Source organism: Homalodisca vitripennis, chromosome 1 (genome assembly GCF_021130785.1).
Source record: "Homalodisca vitripennis isolate AUS2020 chromosome 1, UT_GWSS_2.1, whole genome shotgun sequence".
NCBI classification, from domain to species: domain Eukaryota; kingdom Metazoa; phylum Arthropoda; class Insecta; order Hemiptera; family Cicadellidae; genus Homalodisca; species Homalodisca vitripennis.
Window position 1 is genome coordinate 145,649,629 of NC_060207.1, and position 22,739 is coordinate 145,672,367.

Genomic DNA, 22,739 nt, shown 5'->3' on the forward strand with positions numbered 1-22,739 from the left:
ACCTATATTTGTAATTCCTATTAATAATTAGTTCAAAACTATTACATTTTTATTTAGACTAAAATTTTTAAAGAAATAGAGACATTGATTATGACACAATCAATGTTTATCAACACTTATATTGCTTTTTTATTTGCTTAACCCATTGGCCTACAACTACGAGTTATCTCGTAGTATGGAAAAAGGACCCATATGTACAACTACGAGTTATCTATACACAACTACGCATAGTAGTATACACAACTAGTTATCTCGTAGTTGTGTATACGTTAATAAAATCCAATATATATTATTAATACAAACAAAAACAAAAATTAATGTTTGTCTGTTAATCTACATTACTTTATCTATTAAAAAAAGGTTTTGTAAACAAAATAAATTACGTCATTGATGAGAACAATAAAGTATAAACAATGCAACAGCCGAGGTCAGCTGAGAGCAGCGGACAGCTGTGTTACCTTCTACGTCGCAATTCAGCAGCTCTAGTTGCTGGTTCACGCTAACAAGGTTATGTTATTGTTTACGTTCATTTTATTTTGAGTTTCAAAATGAGTCAAAAACGTATAACAAGTGATTTTGAGATTAATAATGTTTTGTTTGAAAGTGAATTAGAAGATAGTGAATTTGAGGAAAGTGAAGAATCTATTGTTATATCATGTTTAAAAAATATTTTATATAGCAAAATTAACATTTGTGCCCTATTTTTGCATAAAAGTATGTTTAATTTATGAAATAAATTAGTTTTTAAAGGCCATATATAATTTTTAATGTAGAAAAAAAAATTTGCTTTAAAAATTTACGTTTCAAAATATATAATTGTAAAATTGTTTATTAAAAATAAAAAAAGTTTTTTCTTAAATAATTTGTAAAGGTGTCTATATAAAAGTCAGTGTATATCTGAACAATTTAGTAAAAGTTTTATGTAAATATGTTAATATTTACTATTTGTACGGTTATTTATCTAAAACACAATTTGTGTAATATTTGCTGGCCTAACAGGGCCCAGCACCGACAAATATGGGAGGTATGGCAATGGGTTAAGTTTATTATTGACAATGGATGATGTGATAGGATATCAGGTTTTCAGACATTTGGGGTCGTTGATACAAAAATAATCGTAATTGTCTTTATCGATGTCAAAAAACCTTAAGGCATAAGGTTAATCTTAAACAAAAATCTAGTAAATTTGTAGGGATGAACTCAGTAAAATCATGGTCATATATAATAACTGGAAAAGTTGTTATATATGTCAAAACATAAATGTTCGAGAAATACCAGCCATTTGTGCAATCTTAAAAATCATAATACATTTATATTTTATTATATTTATATGATTTTTCTTTTGTTTAGTCATGAATATTATGTAGGAAGATGATAAGTATGTTGTGTAATGGATAAATCTTTAATATTTATGTGTATGTATAAATTAAAAGAAATGCTCAGGAAAATGAATCTTTTTTCTCTAATTTGATTATATAATCAAATATTGCAAATTTTGTAATTATTTTCTTATATTATTTTTTAGAACACCATAAATTATCATTTTTCACGCATTATATACAAGGAGTTCATTTTAACTGTGCCACTATTGGTACCTTAAAAACAACTAAATTTACAAGAAAGATTAAATTGGTAACTTCACATACATTGGAACCTGGAGGCAATACTAAGTCCACTTAACACGTTCGCTGCTAAAAATTAAGTAATGTATGTTGCTAGAGGCTAATTTTTTTTTATTAGTATTCACTTACCAATTTAGTTGTTGTGACACGGGTTGGTACAGAAAGGTCATCAAACACCAAAAGAGCCGAATTTCGCCATTTTGAAAACGTGCAGTAGATCTACCGCACACGCTCCTGGGGCCAGTCTCTCTTCGAAGCGCGCACCGTTTTCCTTATTGTTTTTGAAAAACAGACCACTAACGATTGTTTATAATAATACTGGGAACAAATCACTTAGTATAACTAAAAATATATTGATAAAAAACACTAAAAACTACTATTTACAACCCAACCATCCTCCCCAAGGTACGCTTCATTAGTCATGGAATTGGTCAAAACAATGTGGGACACACAACCCAGGCTGTCCATCACATTCTAAACACTGCCACATCACGTATTTCTTTCTGCCATTTGCATAGCAAACTCTGCACCTCTTTTGTTTACTTCTCCACAAGCCACTTTTTCTGTAATCCGTGAGGGTACATGGGGGACGCGGCGGCGCTTCAGAGGTCGAGGAGGCTCGGGAACGTCCGGGAGTAGCTTGTCAATAACCTCCAGACGGAAGTCGTACAATGGCATTTTGTTTTCTCCACTTGATGTGCGAACTTCGTTATAGAGATAGTGTGCATTCACTAACATCATCTGAATTACGTGGACAAAAATCTTTTTATACCACCGCAGTGTTTTCCTTTCGCAAGGATAATATGACATCATTTGGTCACTGCGGTCCACGCCTTTCATAAAATGGTTGTATTGAACAATTGGTAGTGGTTTTAGTCTCTCCAAACCACCTCGATTAATTGAATTCACCATGTCATTTTCAAATTCAGTGGATATGTAAGAGACAACGCGTTTGTCTTTCCATTTGGCGACAACAACACTTTCGGCGTAGCGGGCGATGGTTTCACCCTTTTTCAGGGTTGCCGATTTGACTTCAGGAGATACGTATTTTCTGTCCAGCCGAAGAGTTTCAGTGCAATATGTATTCCTACGGAGCAGGCTTGAGGCAAGAGTAAAACTATTATAATAATTATCCATAAATAAACTGTGGCCACAATTGAGTTTCCCTTGCATCAGCTTCAATACAACATTGGCTGCATGCCCCTTACCACCGTAATCATCTAAAACTCCGCAATACATAAAAAAACGAAGTATTAGGCCATGGGGGTCACACAAACTGTACAGTTTGATGCCGTACTTATGGTGTTTCCCTTTTATATATTGCCTAAAGTACATCCGTCCCCTCCATAAAACCATTCCCTCGTCAATGCACAACTTCTTTTGAGGATAATAAATTGAGTCCATTTTATTGTTGAAGTAGTCAATTAGAAACTGTACTTTAGAAGCTCTGTTGTTTGGGTTAGGGTACCTTTCAAAATTAATGCATCGCAAAATAAGCATGAATTTGTCCCTGGCCATGAATTTGGGGAAGCACGTTGAAAACAGCTTACAAGTTTTCCAATAGTCTTGTATTCGGGGTAATTGTAATATTCCCATGTGCAGCAATAGGCCAATAAGACATTTGAGATCCTCCACGGTAATGTCTTTCCATTTATGGATTCGTGAGCCTGGGGTTGTAGTAGGTCCACAGAATAACTCCAACACGTATCTATTCGTAGTAGCCACAATGCCCTCCAAAAAAATCACATCCACCAGCAACAAGAAAAAATTGATTGGGGTAATCTCATTAGGCAAAGAGACTAAAAACTTTTCCTCTTTTGTAAACGGTACATCTTTCATACCTATAGTTTGAGGACTCCATTGTGGTGGTCTTACGTCATAGTCTGGGTCTTCGACCTCTGACTCATCAGTCTCGTATTGTTCATCGTCGAGGTCCGGAGCATAACCAGGGACACCAGGGTCGTCTTCATAATCAGAATCACTATTAGCCACAAACTGACGTCTATTCTGGATTCCACTAGTTCCAGGAGGCAAATCCATGTCTATTGTATTATAAGAATAACACTAAACACACAACAAAAACGGTAAAATTTGAAGTAGTCTAAAAACTAACCACAAAACGCTAACTGAGAACGGCGACCACAAAAACGCGGGAAAAGTATATCCCCACGAGCGGCAAAACGGACAACCATACACGACGAGTGCTGAGAGCACACTGACTGGGTTTCTAAACAATGGCGCTGTGCAGTAGATCTACGTCATGCGCGCCTGGCGCGAGGCAGCCGTGCAGTAGATCTACCGCAACCGCATTGAACGTGTTAATAATGTCATTCACTTTTTTAATACGTTTGAAATTATTCACACTACAGTCCTTAAAAACATTTCAAAGTTGTCGTTTTTAAATACTTTTAGCAAGTTGTAGCTCCTAAACGAGTAAGTTTAAAGTACAACTGGTAAAGAATAAACATTTTTAAGTCCTTGTTAAGTTTATTGAAAATGTCAATACATATCTGGGATACTTTAGTTCAGGAAACATAGATATCAAATTTGTCGAGGTTAAAACCCTGTTTGATGGTAAATGCAAGTGGAGATAATTACACAGCAATTAAAAATGAGTTGCCATTACCGAATGAACCTAGAGGAACTCAAAATGGGTCGCTGGTCAGTTAGAGGGTTAACTCCAGTATTTTGGGAGCCCTGAAATTGGAGATTGAAACAGTTATTGGACCTCTGCATAATTTTTATTTTATTTAGTTTGTAGAATAGTACATTGTGTTACATGTACTTTTGATTTGGCCATCTGGCGGCAAATAGACATTGTCATTACTTATATAAGATTTAAGGCAATACACATGATTTGATTTGATTATAAGTGCCAATGAAATAAATCAAATTTTATGAAGCATTCCATGACATTTTATTGAATAGCTCAAATGGTGGTGTCAGTAACACTTACTACTTTAAACCAGTGTGGAGGTGTCCTTAAATTGAAGTCTATAGCTTTCTCAATGAAAGCATGCATGATGTAATATGATGAAGCCATATAATTTTTAAATGGAAGAAGGTATAATATATCTAGCACATGTTATTTCAGTGTTCATGGTGAATAGGATCAGAGGTTAAACAAAATTGACGGGCTCTTTTCTAGATTTTGTTGGTGTTGGAGCACTTGTGGTTCGAATGAACTATACTTCCAAATTCATAGTAGAGTGTGCATTATTGCCCCAATCAGGAAATATATATGTATGTAGTTCTGAGAAAGCTACCTCATTAAAAAGGATACGCTTGCGCTGGATGTTCGACCTTTAGACAACACCATGTTTATTTTGGTAGTTCAGCTAAACATCTGCAAACAAGAATTTACGTGTTCTGAAATTTGTTCCCATCAAAGTAGGCCCAGTTAGTCAACATGCAGCTCTCATGTCATCAAGTTACTGTCTGTCGTACCACCAGCTAGGAGTGAAGTCTTGTACCAGGATGCCACTGTTACAGGAGGATCGTCTACCATAACTTATGAAAAAAATGTAATTCTATATATTTGTTTGTAGTTCAATTGAAACCAGTTAGAATTCTCCCTAAGAATTGTTAACTTTTATTTTTCATAGAGCTACACGATAGCTTAAGTTGCTGTGTAGTTAAAATAATAAATATTTCTTGCCCAAAAATCTGTTAAAACTTCCTTGGAGCTTGTATGGCCAGCTCTACTGGCCGCCGCCATTTTGGCCGAAGCGTGGATTAATTTTTGCCGTAATGTTATCTCAGCTCATATGTCCAGCTGTACTGGCCAAGATATAATATGTCCATAGCTTGTAAGGCCAGTACCACTGGCTACTAAACATAGCAGTTATTTTCTAATATTCTCTTTGTTTTATACTGAATGGTGAGTGCTGAAACCTATCAAACAGCTGTTTTTTAATGTAATTTTTAGGTAAAGTAGTAAATTTAAAATTAGCCTATAATGCTTTTCTAACCATTGACTGTGCAAATAAGACGAATGACGAGTAGTGGGCCTATACACTGAAGTGATAGAAGAGACATTAAACCTAGAAAATTGTATTAGAATTGTGCTAACTATTCTTGACTACACATAGGTGTGTATTTTTAAATGTTTTATTCCATAAAAAAAATGTAAAGACTGGGAGATGTAAATAGTTCATGTCTGAGTGTAAAATAACTGTAAATGCCTACTTTATAATATTTTATTTACATATCTTTGAACAATATACATATAAGAGTTAAATAACCCAAATGTATGGTTTTATCTTTGTATTAGAAAGATTCATTAAAAATAAACTTTAAATTAGTTTCCATTTCTTCTTTTAACATTTAAAATTACTATGCAAATAACACAGAGGATATTGAAAAATAATTCCGATATGTGGAGGCAAACAACAAATATGGCCACTGAGCTGTCAGTGAAAGTAGCGCACCCATCTGTACTGATCATACGAGTTGCGAGGACAAACTACAACAAAATTAAGCGAGCTGTCTGCAACCTTGGTGTGGCCAGCGATGCTGGCCTTTCGAGCACAAAGGGTTGAAGATTCAATAGTCAGTTTCAGTGTTGCATTTTAATTACATTAATAGCTGTCCAAATACTGTCAAATTATAGGTAATTTAGTTTGCATGTGTAATACGAAACCTTCCATAAAATAGTTATTTCTCAACCAATTTTTACAGGTATTCTTGGAAAGGAAAGTTATTTAAAACCTTTTTTGTGGCTTATAGAGTTTTGATAAAAACAGTAATTTAAGATATTTCTTAAAACAAAAATTAAATGGCCCCCATAATAATTTGCAAATATTACAACTTATTAAAAATATTTTTTTCCGATATACCTTCTGACATGGACCCATTTACCAAGTTTTGTAATAGTTGTAAAGATAACAACAAAGATAAAATGGTATAAATAAAAAACAAAATGGTGTATAGCTGCTAAACAAAGAGGAAATTGGAAGTGGAAAAGAATTATTCTTTATTTTTAGCTTAGAATCACAGATATAATCTGAAAATGCATAGCCAGCACAACTTTTTTGTTATTCCCTGTATATGGAGAAGAGATCAACTAGATTTTAGGGGACTTGGAACTCTGGGAGGTTGCAATTACTTAAAAAAAAGGTACCATTGAGATAGACAAAAACAGTTAATTTAATTAATACATTTATTGAGCTTCAAATATCAATACAATAATTGCATCTAAAAACATCAATTTTGGGCAGTAAGTTCCAGCAGCTGTTTTTTTAAAATAATTTGATCTAATTGTATGTAAACAGTGAGCTTTGCACTTACAAAATGTACACAGTGGTTTAATATTGTCATCAAATGCTTATTGGCTCTGAAACAGTGGAAAACCTGATAAGTTTGAGAACTAGTCACCAGATCACTGCCCAATCACATTCCGTCATCGGAAATAAAAAAAATGTAAGAAAGCAGAAAGCATATTACAATGACTAAATGTAGTAGATTATGAAAATAAAATGCAAATACAAATTTTAAAACTGTAGAAAAGAAAAACTAAAAAATGGCTCTATATGAATAAAACCAAACTTGCTGAATAATCTCAATGTATTGATCTCGAGCCGGTCTCGTTGTGGAGGGGAGGAATCAGACTACACAGCAGTGTAACCAACATGTTGAGAAAATAATCCTTCCGGCTGTGAGAGCCTCAGTATACTTACTTTCTGGATATACCTAGTACAATAATCAATTCTAAATTAAATTAATTTACGTGATTTGTGTATTGGGATCAAGGAATGTAATGGTAATATTTGTCTGTGGATAGTGATGTGTATTGAGTGCTGACGGTAGGTATGGATATTACTCAGCTAAAAGGAAATCTGAGGTTGACCTTCCTCCAAACAATTAAAATAAATTATATGAACTAAATAATCCAATGAAATATTGTTTAATGTGTAAAATCTTTAGAGTATAGATAAATATATAAAATATGTTCTTTTAAGAATAATATCAGAAGGTTTTTACTTTCTTTTTCTATTTTTAGGTTTAATATTGAACCTAAAATAAAGAGACAAGCTGTGATGCATAAAAAAAAAAAAAACAGTATACCTTATCATACACAAAGAAATAATCAAAATGAGGAACCAGATATATTGTTAGGCTAGGGACACACAGTCCCGGTTACCGGGATGCCGACCACCGGGTTGCCGGTAAATGGTTTGTTGTGTGCTGGCCACACAGTCCTGGCGATAAACACCAAATTGTCTCTCAGTTAACCTTTGAGTGTTGTTCGGAACGAATCATGCTATCCAAAGTGAAGTTAGTTTGTTGTTTAGAGGCTCTAAATGAATTACCAAAACAACGAAATAGGGTACATTGGGTTCATCCATTCAATGTAGATGCTAAAGCTGAAAAATGTTCCATAACGCTGGAATACCGTGGACACATTCTATAAATTTGTCTGTATCAAACATTATCGCAACTTTACACTACCCTCGACAGTAAAACACGATACACAAACCAGCAGCACACCACATCAGCTACACCACTGACACACAGACTTGACTGGAATCGGGACCCGGCGGCCGGCACTGTGTGAGCACGCACGACAGATATCAAGTGTTTTGTATTGCCAACCCGATTTTCACTGGCTGCAGGGATCCCGGTCGCCGGTAGCATGCTTGCGTGCCGCACAGCACCGGCATTGTGTGTGCGCTCTTCAACAAACTACATGTTCTCATCATCTCCGGCATCCCGGTAACCGGGACTGTGTCCCTAGCCTTAGGGTTCAGTCTCACAGTCTGAACTTACAGGAATACTGTAAGCTTGGTACAATTTGTTAGGTTGTCAAATTAGACAGAGGTGTCGTCATCATCGCCACACTTCAAAATAATACTTAATTTAATTTTATATTATAGTTGTGAAACACATAGTACGACAGAAGGGCATCATCAATATATTTGTATTCATCAAAAAGTTAATATTAAATTCCAAATTGGAAGTTACATTAGCATGTATTTAAATAGTAACATTTGACATCATTACTTAATGATTAAATTGTAAACTGATTATTTAATGAGTAAGTAATTTTAAGATTTCTAAGCCAAAAAAGTATTTTTGCTCAAATACTAAAACCCACGAGAGAAAGCAAATCGTCCAGTCCCCAATATTTAACACCATTAAGTGCCTCGTAGATATATTTAAACACATTTTCAATTCATTTGTTTTCACAACTTAATTTAGCCAATAAAATTTAAAATTTGTTACAAAAAATATAATTTTTTACAGAAAGTAAATAATTTATTATGTGATTGTTTTGTAACACATAAGCTTCATGTTAAATAGTAAGGGTGTAACACACAGTTTGAACTTTATGAAGTTCAAACTGTGTTTCAAACACAGGGCTTGAAACAGCTGTTTTATACAATAAGCTGTTACTAATTCCATTATGTTTCACTGATCTATGGGGAGTAAGGACAGTAGTGACAGGTAAGTGGTGAGTTGTGCTGCACAAAGCAATTTATGTGTATGTTTACTATAGTATGCTCAGGTTCATGCCACTTACCAAGGATAATAGTTATTTTCTTCAACCTCGAACAATATGGTTACCATTATACTATTATAACACAATTATTTATAATACTATTATAATAATTATATAATATAAAATAGAATACAATAGTTATGTAATACTGTACAAATCAATGTAAAAATAAAGAAGTCTAAAATCTGTATACTACAAGTCATAACAATAATAAACACTCTCAATAGTAACAAACATTGTAGCACAAAGGCAATTACACAATGTATTTTCATATAAATATACATAACAATAGTATCACATCTTTATAACACAAGAAACCTAATTCTATCTTAAACCATCACAGTATGCAAAGAACCTCGGGGTTGACACCCGGTGTCAGAGTTGTTTGCAGTTAGGTTGTATAACTAATCCAGTAACCTTTTTTAAAGAAGAAAAATTAATTCATTGTTTGATGCTCCTCCCAAAAAGATAATACTACACCTTATTAGAGAAATAAAATAACTCTGGTATACAGCTAATGTGATCTGTCTGTCTGTCAACACATATATAATCTTTAAGAAAAATATTGACTTGCTAATAAGACAGTTTTTTGTAAGCATATTTATTTATCTGAAGCTCCCATTTCAGGATGTCATCCAGTTCCTAGAAATGTTTATGTATTAGAAATTGTGCAAATATCTCCAGTTGGTAATCTAATGTCGGAAAAAGCATCAATTTTGGAATGGGATGTGTGAAATGAAGAAATGTGTTTTAGAACTTTTAAATTTCAAACCGTTGTTTTGAAACCAATCGATAGAAATTTCAGTTGATTTTTTCAGTGATAATTTATCTTACTTATTTTGACCTTACAAACCAATTGATGAAGTTTCATAAAGAAATTTATGGACATCCTGTAGATAAGGCTTCTTTAACATTTAAGTGGTGTTTTGAATGTATAAATTAATATGAATATTGTAACATTGGACATTTTGTGTTACAAAAGGCAACTATATTAGTTGTATTCAATTAATAAATATAAAAAAATCTTGAATGCTCAACTAAACAATATTGGATGGGATCGTTTCAGTATTGACATCACCTAAAGCCTCAACTGATGTGAAAACAATTTTTTGCCCGTCCTCCGTTATAATGTGGGTTTCAAACACATTGTTTGTGATAATTAGTGGGATAACATTGACAGTGTCTTTAGAGTCATTGACTACTTCAGTTGTGATTTGTTTCTTAACACCATCACAAGAACTGTGACTTCTCTGGTGTTTCAGCATGTCATTCTTCTGACTGAACGGTCGGCCGCATATATCACAAATGAATGGCTTCTCTCCTGTGTGCTTCCTATGGTGCACAGTTAGAGCTCCTCTTCTAAAAAAGCACTTTCCACAAATGGTACATTCGAAGTTCCGTTCCCCTTTGTGTTTCATCATGTGTTGTGCTAGATTGCTCCTAGATCTGAACCCCTTCCAGCAAACTTCACATCTGCAACAATAAATTCATTTTTAGAATTAAAAAAAAGGTTAACTATTAAAATTAATCTACCGAATATTATAAACATTCTCCAATTGAATTAATTGAGTAGTTTACTCACTTGAAAGGTTTCTCGCCAGTATGCGTACGCTCGTGAGCTTGCAGCAACTTCTGTGTCATGTAACCTTCTGAACAATAAGAGCAATGGAAACGGCGCTCAATAGAGTGCTGCGACTGTCGGTGGTAGGCGAGTGTCTGTCTGGAGCGTAGCACCTTCCCACAATCCTCACATTTATACTGAAAGCCACTGCTTTCTTCTTGCCTGTGGAGGTCTAGGTGTGTTGCTAGTGAGCGTTTGTCTGTTAGCACCTTCCCGCACACCTCACATGTATATATGCAATCCTGCAGACAACATAGTTTTAGGGATAATTTCTTGGTAACTTCATCATCTTAGCTATCTATCTTAAAGAGTTTGCATTTAGGACTGAGAATTTATTGCTCTTGGACAATTATAATCAGAAATAACACCATATTCAGATAAACTAATTTTAACTTCTGAGCCAGGTGAGGGACTGTTAGCGAGGTATTTAACATTGTGTTAAAAGCGATGGATTGACAACCAGAGTGTAATCATCTACATCTGCTTAATGTTAAGTGTGAATGCAAGACTTGTCTGGACAGAATCTCTTTAAGGCCATCAAACATACTTACATTGATTGAAATGTTCAAGCAATGATGAATTGTATAGTACAATACTGCAGTACAGTAGTTATTATGTATATATAAACAGTCAGCAACATTGTGTTTGTTTTGTATAATTAGATACCATTATTTTCTGATACATTTATGTTTTTTTCCGTACAAAAATGGGGTTTTCCAGAAAAATTTTAACTACCAATATTGTTGACTACCCACATGGGGTCTGGTACTACGTAATCCAGATAGTTGGATTTATACTGTAATGTTTCTTTTATCCATCTTAATAGTTTTACTTATACATAACATCTAGTAACAACAGTTTTACTTATACATAACGTCTAGTAACAACAGTTTTACTTATACATAACATCTAGTAACAAGACATTTATTTTTTAAATGGAATTAAATAAGGTTTAAGTTTCTTATAAATCTACTTCAATTTCAATGCTACTTGTAATTTAAAACCTTTATGAAAACATTTTTATATTAAAATATATATTTGCAACCACCTAGACAACCATTCAAAGTATCAAGGAACAATAATTAAATCAATCTCTTTACTCGAGTCATGATTGTTTATATTATTGTGGTTATGTATATTTTCACCAATATCTTCTCCCATATCCATAGTAGATCATTCATTCTTTAATATCATCAGAATTTAGATTTTTTCATATTTTATCCCACTAAACGCCCTATCATTTCATAAAATAAATACCCTGAACCATAGCAGCTATAGTGACACTGATCAGAATCAGAATCAGACTTTAGAATCAGAATCAGAATCAGTCTTTAAATAATACCAAGGTATTACAAATAATAATAAATATTACAAATTTTGAAACTGCGCAATACAATGGGCCAAGAGTAATGGCTGGGAAACAGAGGGGACCATTCAGTGTGGCCAACTGAGCTAACAGACCCGATGTGATGATAATTCTCCGATCTGACAAAGGGAGCTGCCGTGACCACCCATAGTGGTTCTCCAAGCTAAGAGTCATAAAAGAAAAGTTGAGAAAAGTTTTTATTATTTAAATTCAAGTTTTGAAAGACAAAAATAATTCCCCTCAATACCATGTATCATAAAAAGTAATATATCATACCATTTTAAAAGAAATAAACTTACAATGTAGCAGGTAACATAAAGCGTTATTCTGAAAAAGCGGATATGCCTGTGCATTCGTCTTCTGGTAAACAAGATTTAAATTTCGATCTGGTCTAGGGATTGCTGATATAAATCTTATATTATGTACTTAAAGCTTGATGCAATCTACTGCATTCGTGTCCGTGACACGTTTTACATGATTTCGGGTTTGCAAAACACACACTCAAATAAATAAAATACAGTTTAGGCCTACAAACACAAAAAATAAAATTAATTACGGTAATTAAAAGTTTGCCTAGGCGGGATGTCAAAGTATATATTTATAATATGTATTTCATGTTATGTGTTAGTGTGTGTAGGCCGACACTGTTTTTGATTTATTTGTGTGTGTGTTTGACTATGCCGTGATTGTGCGAAACGCGTCACACATAAGAATAATACATAAATAATTACAAAACCAGTGTTTTACCTACTTTATTCTTCACCAAATTGAGACTCAATCTCCTCTTGATATCCTCCTGAGAATGTGACTTCCTGTGTGACATCATGGCGTTTAAGGTTGGGAACGTCTGAGAACATAGGCGACACCGGAAGCTGCGACCCTCTGCGTGAATCTTTAAGTGTAACCGCATGTTACTTCTTCGATTGAACCGCACTCCACACACTGTGCACACATGTTTCTTCTCATCTTGTGCGTGCACTTCTGTGTGCTGACGCAGCTGTGCTGTGCTGTGGAACCCCTTGCCACAGACATTACAACTGTATGGTTTCACTCCCCTGTGGTAGTTCATGTGCTCTGAGAGGTGGAAGCTGATCCAAAAAACAATAAATGTTTTGACGCAATATAAAATTGCTAAGTAAGACTAATAAATTGACGTATTCAAATTGAAACTGTGCAATAGCTTTTTACTGTATTTTTAGAAATTAAAATAATAGTTTGATAAAAAATGTAAAAGATTTGGATTGACTCTTTGAACCCCCGAAAAGCTTTATGCAATGATTTATTTATGAGTGCATATTCGCTATACTTCATGTGTTATAATTGTACACATGGCTCATGTCAAAGTTGCTTTAGAGGCTTGGCAGTTTCATCCAATCAACAATCTTGGCACGCTGTACTACCCTTGAATAAAAACATTATTCTGCCATCTACCACTCACTACTTGTGTGTCTAAGCCTGGACACTGTAATCAGATCGACAGTCAATAGGAAAGCTAGATGACTTGGTGGGAATTGATTACTTTTACATTTGGTGTGTTGTTTCATAAATTACAAGTTTTATGTTAAAATTGTAGTCTAAAACATCAAATGTTATTGATAAGGCAAGTGGTTAAAAAAAGCTTCACATTTGAGACTTTAATATTCAATGGTAAACAAATATGTAAACCATATTAATTTTCAATGAATATATTTAATACAAATTTACAAGTCGAGTAATAGCATTTCACTTTGTGCTGTATGAAATGATCTCAGTTATTAACAGGCATATCATGACAATGTCCATTGGACATTTCTTTTGCCCTACATTATAAATAACGATTCATAGTTCTACAATTAAAATAATAAGACAAATATAACGTTATTAATTTTGTCTTAAAGGTAAAAACATTAGATTAACCCTCCATCAGGCGCTTAAAATTAGAAACACCATCAGGCGCTCACGGAGGTTTCCTCCAGGTTAGCGAATAATGGATATCATAGTCGTTTAAACCTGTTTTTATTTGTTTAAATATTCATACTGATTTAATTACAATGTAATATATTTATTTTTAGAAATTAAATAAAAATGTATTACTCTCTTATGTAATGAATTTTCCAAATAAGAAATTCAAAATCTTAAAAAATTGTTATTGTATAATAACAACATGATTTATTTTAAGGAATAATGCAATTAATTGTAAAAATGTTTAACCTACTGTAATAATATATGGAAATTAACTTAGTTTTTAACTTCTTACAAAAACAACTTACTTCAATTCTTGAGATCTATTATACAAGTGTAATGTTAATTATTACTCTGAAATAAAAATTTATTCTTTACTAACATTTTTTTTAAACACTACACAAAGTTTCAAAACATTTTCCTTCTGGTTCTTATAATGACAATGTTCACTCCATAAACAGTACTGAAATGTTCCCTAGCACACGCGTACTGTACTGACAAGTCTCTCGTCTTCATTCTCCATTTCACAAAATTCAAATAAAATATATTGTAAAACTTAAAAAGAAACCATCACACGTCACACATTTAGGCGCACACGGATTATTACTCCATAAAAACTAAACACAATAAGGCGCTCACGGAGATTTCGTCCAAGCACTACAAACACAACATCGGGCGCTCACGGAGGAATCGTCCAGTCTCGCACGGAAGTAGACCTCATACTGACAGATTTTGACAAAGATAAGCGGGAGGCTATTGTTTCGCTTCCCCGAAAGTTGCTCGTGAAGTACACTGCGGGAAACGACTGCCAACGTCAGAAAAGTAGTACTATTTTTAATAAAAAAAATACACTGAGGAAAACTCTGTTTAGCGCCCGATGTAGGGTTAATATTCCTCTTGGTCTACAAATGGCTTATATATAACAAAGAATCTTTTACAAGCTTGAAATATTTTCATAATCATTTAATATCTTACAGTGATGTGTCAAACCTGAATCTTAAATTTCGAATCCATCGAACTCCAACAAAGATTCGGATTTGAATATTGATTCAACAATTGAATCTAAAGAGATCCGACGCATCATTAATTATCGGATGATCAGCAGCACCCAAATTACCGATCGCTAAAACGTGTTTTTGTAACTTTCCTAGGACCTCTATGACTAATAGCCACCCAGCAAGAATAACTGGACGATTTTACAGGTCTATCATGAAATCCTCTGATTTTTCCATGACGTGATACCATGACACTTTCACTTGTGGCGAGTGGCCTTGAACTGTAATAACCTTCTACCCTCTCTTTCATGAAGACTGTTTTGTGCTGTCCAATATTCTTCAACTTGATCACAAAAAATCAGCTTTAGATGTGCTTCGTTTACTTTAGATTTTTTATGCTTTTTGCCCAAAATTCTTGTACATATCCTACATTTTCCTTGCTAAAAGTAAATTTAAGTACAATTCCCGCACTTCTTCCACGCTGGACACCCTGTTATAATAACATTATCTTAGTTCTAAATACATCACAATCACTGTTTAATATAATATAAAAAAATATTATTTCAGTCACATTGAGGACACAATAATAAGAAGAATGAAGATAGGTAATGAACATTCATTTAGACCCATTGCAAAACAACTGTGAGAATGTCACAATGTATTGTTTATTACCTTCCAAACAGCTTTGCAGCTCTGTATGTATTATTTACAAGAGAATGGCAGTAGTCTGACATTCTTGGCTCAGGATAGTAGTGCGGACACATCTACCGTGGTGTATTCTCCCACCCGTCAGTTTGAAAAGTAACATCAGCCATATCTCCAGTTATAACATGTGGAGAATAAGCAGATACTCATCAATTACCAGAAAGAGGGTTAATGAACATAGATTTTTATTTACACTGGTGAGTTTTAAACCATGACCATAATACTTACTGAGATCTGAAAGACTTTGAACACACAGAGCAGTGATGTTTCTTCTTGAGAGATTCATCTAGGTGTGTGCGTTTATGCACTTGTAGATTGGCAGGGGCCTTAAAGTGTTTGCCGCAAACGTCACAGAGTAAGGACGCAAGATTTTCTACCTTCTCAACAGTTACTGACTGGGAACATTTATAACTTTTTAGTATCAAAGAAACAATTTACAACTTATTACTTTATTTGCATGTAAACTTAATTACTTAAATGGTAACAAACCCTATTTTTATAGAGTAATTGCTAACAATAATGAAGCACCATGATTTTATTCACTTCATTTATAAGCAATTAGGCCTACTTCATTATGTGAAAACTCAAGCAATTGCTCAGCTAAAAATTTACATTTTTAAAATTCATTTATTTAGTATTTCAAAATACCCAAAAAGAAGCAATTAATTCACTTTATTCACACCAGTAAACATGTAATCTTTCCTTAGCAATAAAATTATAATTATCTTGTATACATTTTATTCCAGGGTCATTCAATGTTAAATCAAAAAACTTTTAATAACAAATTTTAAGAAAGGTCAATTAATAGGTTTAATTTTTAAAACTAGGAAGCAACTTTGCTAACATTGGTTTTTAGTTTATGAAATACACTGCCATTTTATGAAGATTCAATAATAGGATTATTTTATAACACTATATGATTTCAATATTACTGATTTTTATGATTTACAGAGAAACATACTGATGAACTCGTATATTGTAAAAATGTATTGAAGTCTTACAAAAATTAGCCTGTATACTATACTGACAAATAATAGTAAGTGAATATATTGAATAAGCTATCTTTCAGGTTGCGAAAAACGTTGTCTGTTATGTGAAACACAAGTGATATATAACACAGCATAAGTGATTAATTCAAGATTTGGTCAAAATACATATGAAGATTTTGAATAATTTGTTTTTAAAAAAGCACATAACTTAAAATTTAAAAACAATTTCCATTAATTCCTTGTTCTAATGTAAACTACATAGAAAAATATAAATATGGAATAAAAATAAGTTAATGGTTAAAATAATATTTCAAACGACTGTTTTCACAGGGAATTTGTAGCAAAATTTTTTTAAATGTTAAATTATGTATTTTTTGAAAACTAAAATCGAAATCTTCATACGTATTTGTACATAGTTGTACTTCAGAAACAGTTTGAGATAAAATTTTTCATTTTTCTTAGATTTAGCACTCACTATGAGTATACCAAATTTTAGGAAAATCTAAAACGGTAAGGCAAATTGACTGTGTTGAATTCACATTTAATGGCTCTCTACAAAATCAATACACTACTGTCATTATTTGATATTAAAATTTTGCCATAGTTGTTTATAGCTTTAATTTGTGTAATGTTGACACATAAAAACACATACAGACCAAATTTTTCCACTCCTCTCATCCTCTTTGTCCACCCTACTCTAGGTCTATTTCAGCCCTTTTCATTTGATTTCTTGAATATTTGAGACTATTCAGTGTTTGGAAAGAGTGAGTTAAAACATCTTTATACAATAATACAACTAAGATTAATTTATTAAACAAATTATAATTTAGAATTCTTATGAATTCTAGATTAGGATAAAATAACTGTAATATAATTATTCTGTATTAATAATACAAGAAACTGATAAACACAAAAATACATATTGTGACAAATAGTTAAGTCATAAAAAGTCTGACAGAAAGCAGGAGAATGACCCACAGACATTCATACTACTATGATTATCAATTCATATCAGTGGAAAGACAAGACAAACGCAAGTCCCATTAACTACTGCACTTAAAAGTAAGAAGAAAAATAAACTTTTAGTTTTTTTTTACAATAAACAGCTACAACCCATAAGTTTTCATAATTTCTAATTGGCATGTAAGAGGTTAAATTAAATTATTATATTAAATGCAACTAACCTAACAATAACTATTGTATTACCTTGGTATTTTCTGGGGTTCCACTATTTTTTCCCTCAAATAAATGAATATTAGACTGTACAGAAGAATCCTGTTCCTTGTTACTGCTGAAAACATCAAGTAATAAATAAATAAATATATTATATATATATATATATATAAATATATATATATAATATGTGTATATATATATATATATATATATATACACAAGGTGTGTCCAAAAAGTATCCGACCTTGACGTCTGGCATGAACTGACATTACTCTGCAGCAACGGCAATCTGGTCCCCTTCAAAGTACTCCCCTCCACAAGCCACTACCTTATTCCAACGCTCCTCCCACTTCCGGAAACACTCCTTAAATTCATTTTGCGGAATTGCTAACAGGTCCTTCGTCTCATTTTGTTTTATTTGTTCAACAACGTCAAATCTTTTTCCTTTCAAAGGAATTTTTAATTTCGGAAATAGCCAGAAGTCACAAGGAGCTATGTCAGGACTGTAGGGAGGCTGTCGTAGTTGGTTGATGTCGTATTTGACCAAAAAACGCTGAATAAGATTTGAGGAATGAGCTAGCGCGTTGTCGTGGTGCAGGATCCACAGCTTGACCACAGTTCAGGTCGTTTCCTTCGCACTCGTAACCGCCTAGAACCTCAAGATAATACTCCTTATTCACTGTCTGGCCTCTTGGAGCATATTCATGATGAACAACACCGTCCTGGTGAAAAAAAACTGTCAGTATTGTCTTGACATTGCTTCGACTTGGTCTTGCTTTTTTCGGCCGTTGCTCTTCGCGAGTTTTCCACTGTGAAGATCGAGCCTTTGTTTCAGGGTCGTAGCCATAAACCCATGACTCATCACCAGTAATAACTTTTTTTAAATAGCACTGGGTCACTTTTTTATCAAATCCAGATTGTCCTGTGCAATTTCAAGTCGACAGTTCTTTTGGTCTTCTGTCAGCAGCCGAGGAACAAATTTTGCCGAAACACGGTTCATTTTTAAATCTTCGTGTAAAATGTTACAAACTGACGATTTTAGTATTCCTAAATCTTCTCCCAGCTCTCGGACAGTTAATCGACAGTTTTCATTAATTGCTGCATGAACACGTTCAACATTTTCAGTGTTTCTGGCCGTTGAAGGCCTGCCAGATCAGTCATCACTCTCCACTGATATGCGTCCATTTTTAAACTGCCTAAACCACTCTTTTATTTGTGTATCGCCTATAGATACGTCACCATAAACTTTCTGTATCATAGTAATCGTCTCTGATGCTGAATGGCCAAGTTTTTGGCAAAATTTAATGCAAATGCGCTGCTTAACACGTTCAGTCATATTGAAATGCAATGCACACACACGGCAGTACTGTACAGAATAGAGCGCTGTGACTCACTGAGTGACCAGATTGTATTCAATGCCTAATATGGGAAGGAGTAGAATCGCCCCCTCTCCTCCAATAACCGGTTCGAGCCGGTCGGTTACGCCGTGGCCGCCTACTGGTCGGCGGTTGGATACTTTTTGGACAGATCTCATATATATATATATATATATATATATATATATATATATATGTATATTTGTATAAATTATTTTCTTTTTGAGTACCTGGAGATGTAAGAGCAAAAATAGTACAATTAATATTTTGGTTTTTTTCCCACATATGTATAAGAGATAAAGAAAAGTATTTTTCATATTACAACACATCCTAAAATAAAATATGTCATCAAGGAAAAAGAAGGAAAATACAAATATGTAAAGTTTTATTTTTAACTTGTAATCTTTTTTAATTACAAAAATCCCCTGTTTTCTACAAAAAATGCATGTAATTCGGGATCAGCACTTGCGATCAGCAGTGTGAATACTTACAATAATTTAAATACTTACAAATAGGAAACACAAATGAATAATTTATCACAAAATTTACATTGACAAATGAATATAACAAATTAAAATAGTTTGACTAGAATGCTGAGCTTAAATTAAAAGATTTCAAACTGGTACAATTAAAACTAACATATAAACAGTACAAATTAAAACAACATTTATAGTTAAAAAGCTGTATCAGACCATTTAAAACAGACTATCAGAAAATTATGGTACTTGTATCACAGACTAAGAATTCATCCACAGAGTAAAAAGGTGCAACCTTAAACCAATTCTTAAGAACTGTTTTAAATTTATTTAGACTCGTTGTCCATGCACTATCAGGTAATTTATTAAACAACTGCACCTCCATAAAGCAGTGACTTTTTTTAAATTTTTCAAGTCTTACTGGTATTACATTTACAGGGTTGCTACAGGAGTCCAATAATGAAATTCCTGACTTTTCCCTGATTTCCCAGACCAAATTTTTCATTTTTTCCCTGACTTTTTTCGACGCAATCCCCAGGGTTTTTCGCAATTAATGGGTGGAAAAAAGCGGTGTTGAGGCTAAACAGGGTGGCAAAGTTTTAATACGTACAAAAAGATTGACTTAAATGATCTTTTACAACACAGAAGTAAAATAACTTTAGAACACTGCACCATAAGTAATTAGTAGCACATAGAAATTACAGAGCTAAAGAAGGTACATAACTTAAACATCAACTTTTAAAATCACAAAATTGTCAGGTAAGTAAAAGCATGTATTTGCTTTACTGCAGGAACTTTTTATTAACTTAACATACTAAAAGCACCTTTCACAGTTGCATAACTGTTAGTACGATTTTAAAACTATAAAAAATGAAAATTATTGTCAAAACATTGTCAATTGCTATCCAAGTTTGGACATAAGAGACGTAATTTCGTCATCTACACTAGTAATCTCACTAGTTTTCTCAGAAAGAACTTTTGCTCTCTTTGCCTTTAAATCTGCAATTTGTTGCAAAATAGTTCGCTTTTTAGAGGCTTCGGATGCTTTCTCTGCATTCTGCCTTTTTTGTTCTTCTAGAACTTTCACCATACTCTGTCCGAGCCCTCCTGAACATCTGAATCATTTTTGGTTCAACAACAACATTATCAATTCCACTGCAAGATTTTATGCCATCATATATTCTACGTTGTGCAATGAGCGAGCGTGGTAACTGATTTTCTACTATTAATTCTTTGTTTACAGAAAAACCTCTCTCTACAAATGCCTGTCTGTGACTCAATATTAGGACTTTCTGTATGAAGGAGTACAGGTTGGAGTAAGCATCTTTCCCCTCCAGAAGTGATCAATGCGATGATCACTTCTGCGGTACGACTTACACAATGTTATTACATCAGATTTATTTGTAAGAGTTCTAAACTCGCCCTCAACCTTATCAGCTGCTTGACTGGATATCCAATTCTTAGAGTGAAAAATTTTGAACACACTTTTCCAGTCTGTTCCTAGAAACACTTAAATGACTAGCTATTAAAGCAGGATCACAAAATATGACATTCTTAGTAAGGCTATACTTAATAGGAGATTTTGGTAACAAGCATATCACATATTTTGACAAGAATATTTTTACAATCAGTCTTAAATTCTTTACTGCAATCTGTACTAAGATTGAGTTTCTTTAATTTCAGCCCTTACCGCATTCCCAACTTTTACATGTTTCTCTGCTAGAAATTTGGCAGAATTTTTGAGATCTACATCTGTTACTGACTTTGCTTTGTCAAGGATGTCACTTTTGATAAACTGACTCATAAGGTCCTTAATTAGTGCACTGAGATCACTGTACAGAAAGGGAATCATTGGTTCATTACACTGATAAGCTTTAAGAAAGGGGTGCAATTGCTGTGCAACATACATAAAAAAGGGCAAGCCTAACAGGTAAGATTTTCTCTTTCAGTCCTTTAGCCAAATTACTGTAGCTCTTTGATGATATTTTGATACCTTCTTCTTCTTCTACACCCTCGACAAACATTTCTAGGTACAGCAGTGCTTTAAGAGCCTTTTCAGCTACTTCAGCATTCTCCAGCCACCGAACAGCACAAAACTTTGCCGGAAAAACAGGATTTTCTTCTTCACTGAACCGTATATACTCAGCTCTTCTGGCAGGGCTCGTCTTTGAAAACATAGTATATACCACGAAGGAATTCAGCTAGTTTCCATGGAACAGTATTAAAGCCAGACTTGAAACTATTATTAACAGTGTGTAGACCACATGACCCTAGCTCAAGAAAGATTGGAGATAAAAGGACCATTTTTTCTTTCAAATCATTGTGTAGCTCTTTCAGAAAAGCAAAGTTCACGTTAGGTCCGTCCATTGAAACTTGCAATAATTTTTGGAGTGACAAATCCTTTAGTTTCTTCCTTTAAAAAGCACTGCACAAGTCTTTGGCGCGGGACCGGCCTAGGAAAGCAGATGAAAAGTAATGTGTTTTCCACCTCATTTTGTTTTCTTACACCAATCTGTTATCACAAAATCCATCTGAAGTAATTTTGATTTTTTGTTCAGGCTCTCGTCAAATGAAATAACAAACGCATCTGCGTTCCGCGCACTGTTAAAGGGACACATTCAAAATAGTAGGGACTGAGACCAAAAGTTGATACCGTAGCCTACTTTGAGTCGTCCAAGAGCCATATTCTTGGCGATTTGGCTGTCGGGGAACATGCGTTCGAAGAGCGCCGCTTGCTTACCCGTCGCTGTTAGCGAGGAGTGGCTGGTAGGCGAGTCTGTCGCACCGGGCCGGGCCGGGCCAGCCGAGCCGGGCCAGCCGAGCCGCCTCGGCTGCCTGCTTCATGCGCCGCATCGTCTGCAGGGCTTGGACTCGGCGCGGCGGCAGTAAGTTTATTTGTGTAAAGGGATTTTATATTTTTCCCTGACCAACGTCGAAATTCCCTGACTTTTCCCTGACTTGAGACCGGATT

The 22,739-nt window shown here is 34.0% G+C and overlaps 1 protein-coding gene across 4 annotated transcripts in view; it reads right to left on the reverse strand.

Moving 5' to 3' along the window:
- Positions 1-6,769: 6,769 nt before the first annotated feature.
- Positions 6,770-22,739, reverse strand: part of LOC124373276 (zinc finger protein 260-like) — a 32,869-nt gene continuing 16,899 nt past the window's right edge. For 3 of the 4 annotated variants that reach the window (XM_046831673.1, XM_046831668.1, XM_046831665.1), the window contains exons 7-11: positions 17,947-18,031; positions 15,980-16,146; positions 12,862-13,198; positions 10,706-10,986; positions 6,770-10,596 (exon numbers count right to left, since the gene is read on the reverse strand). In XM_046831673.1, the coding sequence (XP_046687629.1) occupies positions 10,161-10,596; positions 10,706-10,986; positions 12,862-13,198; positions 15,980-16,146; positions 17,947-18,031 (1,306 nt within the window). In that variant the 3' untranslated portion in view covers positions 6,770-10,160. The remainder of the gene's footprint in view (positions 10,597-10,705; positions 10,987-12,861; positions 13,199-15,979; positions 16,147-17,946; positions 18,032-22,739) is intronic. The other variant, XM_046831676.1, reaches the window with a different exon arrangement.